This window comes from Meles meles, chromosome 1, assembly GCF_922984935.1.
Source record: "Meles meles chromosome 1, mMelMel3.1 paternal haplotype, whole genome shotgun sequence".
Taxonomy (NCBI): domain Eukaryota; kingdom Metazoa; phylum Chordata; class Mammalia; order Carnivora; family Mustelidae; genus Meles; species Meles meles.
Window position 1 is genome coordinate 138,970,565 of NC_060066.1, and position 7,587 is coordinate 138,978,151.

The 7,587-nt window shown below is 33.4% G+C and overlaps 1 protein-coding gene across 1 annotated transcript in view; it reads left to right on the top strand.

Annotated features, from left to right (window-relative positions):
* Positions 1-6,759, top strand: part of HFM1 (helicase for meiosis 1) — a 119,139-nt gene extending 112,380 nt beyond the window's left edge. Inside the window, exons 36-39 of the mRNA XM_045980766.1 lie at positions 598-688; positions 5,113-5,224; positions 5,318-5,472; positions 6,388-6,759. Of these exons, the coding sequence (XP_045836722.1) occupies positions 598-688; positions 5,113-5,224; positions 5,318-5,472; positions 6,388-6,457 (428 nt within the window). The 3' untranslated portion in view covers positions 6,458-6,759. The remainder of the gene's footprint in view (positions 1-597; positions 689-5,112; positions 5,225-5,317; positions 5,473-6,387) is intronic.
* The last annotated feature ends 828 nt before the right edge of the window (positions 6,760-7,587 follow it).

A 7,587-nucleotide genomic window follows, 5' to 3' on the forward strand; every position in this document is an offset into this window, starting at 1 on the left:
AAATACCTAGGGAACTATTATTCCTTCCAGAAGGAATAGGATTTGACCATTTCACAAAATAGGCCAGGAAAATCTATGATGTGGAGCCTGTAGGCACAATTTCCTATATCAGTGGACAGCTACTAGTCACTAACTCAAAGTTAAAAGTCATTGTGTATTGCAATTTAAGAGGCAGTTTGTAGTGATTCTTTAAGGTAGCCTAATCATGTGAGGGCATAACTTTGATTCTGGAAAATCAGTCTCCATAAATGCCGTGTATAGAACACTTTAAATGAACTTAATTTTATGCAGACCATTGAAAATATTGAATGAAATTCAACTTGATCATTCACATGAGTTAAAATAAGTAAGTAAGTAAAAGTGGTTTGGGGACCTTTTAGTATAGTAACTGATAAGCTAACCTATTTGTTTATAGTTTCACTCCCTTAGCTTTGCTCCCTTATTTCTCTATGTACATTAAATCTGATAATTGAGAAGATTATTCATTTCTTCTCTAATCAGAATCATATCTATTAGAGAGAGCCCTTGTAGAACTTCTGAAAAGATCCTTTCATCTATTTCTTGCCATTTAATTTCAAAATGTTACCTTTTACATAGGATTTAGAAACACTTTGAGTTCAAGTACCAAAGGAAATAAGCTATTCCTCCAGGAGTCAAAGAACAAATTCCAAGGAGAAATGGCAAAAAGGCAAGTTTTAAAATTTTGGTTTGGAATACTTTACAACTGTATATCCTTCTGACACAGTTGGAGATGGGGATTGAATTATTAGATGTCAAAGAAACTATAAGGTATTAGCCAGCCTGAAACCTCTTATTTTTAGACCTGTATTTCTTAAAGTGCTATTGACAGACCACCTACTTCAAAAGTATTAAAATATATTAAAAATGCACATTCCTAGGCCCTACAGTAGACTTACCAAATCATGGTCTCTGGGGCTGGAGCCCAAGAATATTTACTTTTCAAAGGACTTGAAAACTGAATAGTAGTTTGACAGGTAGAAAAGAAGAGGATAAGGCATTCCTGGTAGAAGAAGCATGTGTAAAGGTATAAGGCTTGAGAAGGTATCTTATGCTCAAGGGTCAGTAAGAATCAGTAGAGCCACAGTATTAAGGCTGAGTGCTGAGGTCTGATTCTAAAAAGCCTGGAATGCTATATTTAGACAACTTAACTGTATCCTGTAGAAGGTGGTTAAAAACTCATACTGCCTTCAGGATTTGGTGGGCCAAAGGCAACTGAAGAGTCCCATATAAAAGGCACAACTGTGGAGATATCATAATTCCAAATTTTGAGATTATTACAAAGCTACAGTAATCAAAATAGTATGGTACTGACACAAAAATAGACACTGGACCACTTTTTTACACCACACACAAAGATAAACTCAAAATGGATTAAAGACCTAAGTATAAGACTTGAAACCATAAAACTCCTAAGAGAAAATATAGGTGGTAATTTCTTTGACATTGATTTTAGCAACACATTTATGGCTACGTCTCCAAGGCAAGGGAAACAAAAACAAAAATAAACTATTTGGGACTAGACCAAAATAAAAAGCTTTTGCACAGCAAAGGATACCATGAACAAAACAAAAAGACAATCTACTGAATGGGAGAAGCTATTTGCAAGTAACATATCCAATAAGGGATAAATTTCCAAAATAAATGAAGAATTTATACAATACACACCAAAAAACCAATTTGATTAAAAATGGACTGAGGACCTAAATAAACATTTTTCCAAAGAAGACATACATATGGCCCACAAACACATGAAAAGATGCTCAACATCACTAATTATCAGGGAAATGCAAATTGAAACTAGGGGATATTACTTCATGCAAGCCAGAATGGCTAGTATCAAAAAGACAAGAAATGGTAAGTGTTAGTGGAGGATGTAGTGAAAAGGGAACTCTCGTACACTGTGAGGTGGGGAATGTAAATTGGTGCAACCACTGTGGAAGACAGTATGAAGTTCCCTCAAAAAATTAGAATTAGAACTACCCTGCAATCTAGTAATTCCACTACTGGGTATTTATCCAAAGAAAACAAAAACAATAATTTGAGAAGATATATGCACCCCTGTATTTTTGCAGCATTATTTACAATAGCCAAGATATAGAAGCACTCCAAGTTGTGGGTAGAAATAGATGAATGACTAAAGATGTGAGCTATTTATATATCTAATATTACTCTTCCATAAAAGAGAATGAAATCTTGCCATTTGGAACAACATAGGTGGATCTAGAGGATATTATGCTAAGTAAAGTCAGACATGTGATTTCACTTAAATCTGAAATCTAATAAAATCTAATAAATCTAATAAAATCTAATAAAGCAAATGAGCAAGAACCACAAAAACAGACTCTTAAATACAGAGAGCAAACTGATGGTTACCAGAGGAGTGGTGGTTGGCAAAATAGATAGATCAAGAGTCACATGTTCTACCCACTGAGCTGTTTTAAACAGGTGCCTCAAGTTGAACATTTTTTAAATTACTATTTTCTTTTTCAAATGTCTATATGTCCTGTGTTTTCAGATAACATCTTCATCTACCCACTTGCCACGTATTTTTCCCTCTTCCTCGACTACTGTATCCTATTAATTGCTAAATCTAGTATGTGCTATGAATTGTTTCAAAAATCCAACTCTACCTCTCAGTTTCCATTACCTCTGCTCTAGTTTAGCCTCACCATAGGCTGCTTCTTGTACTGGCCACAATGTCTCTTGTGGTCCCACCTTCTGCAACTCATTCTATATATATCATATCACTATATATAATCTACAAATCACTGGAATAATTTTTGTCTAATCAAATTTTTTATCCTGTGCTTAAGTATCTTGAAAAGCTTCCTACTGCTTACATGGACATCAAAAACTAGGTTACAGCTGAAGAGGGGCTATAGACTGTATCACATTTTATTTTATTTTATTTTATTTTATTTACTTATCTTAAAGATTTTATTTATTTATTTTTGAGGAGAGAGAGTGAGAGAGTGAGAGAGCAAGCATACCCCTGGGGGGAGGAGCAGAGGGAGAAGCAGACTCCCTGTTGAGCAGGAAACCTGATGTGGGACTCCATCCCAGGACTCTGGAATCATGACCTGAGCTAAGGCAGATGCTTAACAAGGCACCCAACTGTATTACATTTTTAAAAATTAGTTCTTAAAATTTAGAAGTCAGGAGATGTCACATCAAATTTTAGATTTCTAGGTTTTTTTTTTTAATCAGAATATTTGACAACACTAGACATTTATTTCTTACACAGCAACAACTGCTTAGAGCTGAGTGGTGGTTGGTTCTTTCATTTATTTTTATTTTACTTTTTATTATTGACATATAACTGACATGCAATGTTATATTAACTTCAGGTATGCAACTTACTGATTCAACAATTTTATACGCTATTCAAGGCTCACAACAATAAGTGTAGTTAGTCACCATCTGTCACCACACAATGTCATTACAATATTATTGACTATATCCCTGTGCTGTAATTTTCATCTCTGTGACTCATTTATTTTACAAGTAGAAGTTTGTACATCTTAATCCCCTTTATCTATTTTGCCAACCACCACTCCTCTGGTTATTTATTTCTCCTAGTTTAAAATATAAGAAATTTGTGGTGTCTTTTGGTATTTTTGTTATTATTTAGTCATTTTACTGATTATTGGCATGACAGAATCACAGATTTCAGAGAATTCCAGAGCTGCAAGGTGCTTAATAATAAACGTCATTTAGTCTTCCCATCACCAGATGCTTGAATCACCATCCAACATCACTGGCAGGTATTCATGCCATCTCTACCAAGACAGCTCTAGTGACCGGGAGCTCATTCACTTCAACATGCTTGTTCCATGTTTGGGTCTCTCACACCATTCAATAGCTTTTAAGACTATTTGCCTAAATTTTGTCTTCTTACTATTTCCATTCATTGGTTCTAACTCTGAGTCATACAGAATATATAGATTAGAAGCATCAAAGAACAAAGCTGTGGGTGTAAAGAAGCAAAAAAATTAGGTAGGAAGTAGAAAGATACAAGTAGGAAAATAACAAAGCACATAGACAGTTCTGTGGGCCATATCTTTAGAAACTGCAAATAATTTATGGAGAGTTTAAAAGTAATGAACGGAAGATAAGTGGATTTAAAAAGGAATCCTTATCAAGAAGCCTCTAAAGAAAAATTGTGCCAGAAGTTGATACTGAAAAGAAGGCCTGTAGGACCTGAGGATTTGGAGTGGAAAGGAGTCATGCTTTTCATTTTATACCCCTTTTTACTATTTTGATTTCTTGTCTTTAATCAAAGACAAAAAGATTCAATCCTCTCAATATATGTACTTCTCTACTCTACTACCTGCACCCACTGCTTTTTACTCCCTCCATGGCTGTCCTATTTTAGCCTATAAGTGTCAACTTAAATTGTCACCTCCTCAGAGAGACATGCATTCATAACCACCTTTTGAAGTGTGTTTGTGTCTCCACACTATTTCCTGTAATATTACTCAATTAATCTCCTTCATATCACTTCAGGATCTATAATTATGTATATTTATTATTTACTCATTGTCTGCTCCTCTACTAGATGATAACCCCCTGAGGATTTGTTTACCTCTTTATACCTAGCTCTTAGTACAATATCTGGCATATGGTAGTGAATAATAAATGTTTTTTAATGAATGAATTTAATACAGAAGATTGAAGGTGAATTTTAGTGTAGTTTTACATAAGAAGATAAGTCAAGTTATCTCTCTACAGTGAGACCAGAAGGGAAAGGAGATTAAAAGTTAAGCAAAGTGGGATTTAGAGAAGATTTACAGACTGCTAGGTAATAGAAAATTAAGCATAAGACTCAATTTTAAAGAAAATTACTGAATGATTACTTCTGTAGGCTTTTAAAAATAGGATTCTTATCTGATTTGGAAATAGTAATTGGTGTATTGTCTAAAGGAAAGGAGCTACACCAAATGTTCCATGAGTCTAAAAAACAGCATAATTTTTAGTAATAAATATGGTAAAATTTAATTATATTCCCCAAAGAATCACTATTCATCTAAATTAAAATGGTTTGTTTCTCCTCTTTGCCCTATTTTACAAATGATTAATTTTTATTTTTAGTTCTGTTTCATCGCCTGAGAAGCCGGATGTTTATTTATCAAATTCTCCTGTGTTCAAGTTTGATGCATCCTCCATGAAAAAATTACCTCAACAAGCTGGAAATGCAAATATTGTAAGAAACACTTCATTGTTTTTCTTTTAAATTCTGTATGAATAGTTAAACTTTCAAAGATTGCCTTTTTTTTCTGTTAATCTCAAAATATAGGTCCATTTACAAGAAAGAGAACAACAAAGCTTGTCACCAGAAATTGAAAAGCTGTGCTTTACTCGCTCTGAAAAAATACCAAATTCTTCACATTTTGTTAAGAAAGTGGATTTCTTTATTAGAAACACTGAATGTAAAGAGGAAGTTGATTTCAGGTAAGAATTCTTTAAAGACATTTCAAGACTATGCCAATGAAAACTTTCTATGAAGAAATTCAGTATTCTTTTTTCCTTGGTTTATTTTTTGTTTTATTTTATTTTATTTTATTTTATTTTATTTTATTTTATTTTATTATAGGGATAGAGAATGAGAGAGAGTGGATGGGAGGGGCAGAGGTAGAGGAAGAGAGAGAATCTCAAGCAGGCCCCATGCCTCGCTTGGAGTTTATTTGGAGCTCCATCTCATGACCCTGAGATCATGATCTGAGTTGAAATCAAGAGTGAAATACCCTGGTGCCCCTTTCCTTGGTTTATTTTAAAGATCAAAATCTAAACATTTTATTTACTTAAAAACATTTAGAATATTTAGACCCCTGGTGACCTAAACTCCTTAAAATAATTCATAATTTTAAGTATCTCAATTTTTGAGAACATATGTTTAATATCTTTAATTAAAACATACTGTATTGCTAAACTTTGTTTCACTGATTTGAATACAAGATGTTGATAATATAAAGTATAAAATCACTTAAATCCAAATGAGATTGGCTAATTTTTCAGATGTTCAAGTTGTATTTTAGCCAACCAGTTCTTATACAATTCTGTAGGTTCAATGAAAAGTCAGATTAAGTCTACTCAGTTCCCCATCACTTCTAGGAGTAACTGTAGCATTTTCTGTCTTTCCCCTTGAATAGTCAAAGTTTATAGACTTGTTCACACACTGATTAAATGATATTACTTTTTAAAAACCTTAAGGAAATACCTAAGAGACTTGATCCCTACTTCTCACAGTTTATGAAATCTGATTTTCCCCCATAGACTTCTTACTAGGTAATGCATATTGAAGTTCATTTGATACATTAACCTCTCAGCAATCTAGATATATTTCTGTACTTGCTTTTCCTCCTCCAGTAGGTATCATCCTGATGATGAAGCTGATGAAATGAAGTCTTTTCTGGGAATGTTTGATGGTATTTTCTAAAAGAAACCAAAAAATTCATCTCTTATTAATAAGATAAGGTATATAGGCACCCAATTAGAAAGCATGCATTTTATTTTTTTAAAGTAGTTCATAATTGTTCAAATGCTTTTCTCTTGAATTTGACCAGTTTTGTTGACTTATTTGCACCAAATTTTTGGATTGATTTATTTTCCTATTGGAACTTCATGAAAAACACTTTTATAGTGGATTTGTTTCAGTAAGCTAAAAATTAAATTGCACTTAAATGTATCTTGATTGGGGGCACCTGGGTGGCTCAGTGGGTTAAAGCCTCTGCCTTTGGCTCAGGTCATGATCCCAGGGTCCTGGGATCGAGCCCCGCATGGGGCTCTCTGCTCAAGCATGGAGCCTGCTTCTCCCCCTCCCCTTTCTCTGCCTGTCTGTCTGCCTGCTTGTGATCTCTGTCTGTCAAATAAATAAAAATAAAAATATTTTTTAAAATGTATCTTGATTGGATTTTGACAGGAACCAATAAAAGTACATTTTTATATTAAGAAATTCTATGAAAACAAAATAATGCTAAGTCAGTGAATCAATTTATTATATGGATTATTCACCAATATTGTTTTGTTTTGCTAAAGATTTTTAAGAATCCAGTGGCTGTCTGAACCTGTTGTTTTATATAACTTTAAATAATAATCAATGAAACAGTAATCAATATAGATTGTTGTTTTCCTTTGGCTTGTTTTCCAGTGTGGTGAATTCTAAAACCTTGTTACATTGACTTTTACTGTGGCAAACACTATTTCATGTTATTCTCCCATGAATTTGTTCTCAAATTTATTTATATTTATTGGTAAGTAGTATAGAGGCGGTCTAAGCAATGTTTATTATTTAATTTATTTATAGATAAAGGGGAAGTTGAAGCCCACTTAAGAAATTTTAGGAATTTTTCTTTAAGCATGAGAGCCTTAGAGACAAGAGAAGCAAAGAAGAGAAACTTCCAGACGAGGTTGTCATTGTTGTCATTGGTAAACATTTGTGAAGCATCATATGTATTAAGCATGGAGAAAAAGCTTAAAACAAAACTAAGAAGCTTTATTATGTGTTGAAAAATAAGGGCAACCGATTCTTTTATTTTAGTCATCTTTACAATTGGCATGTTTCTGCAT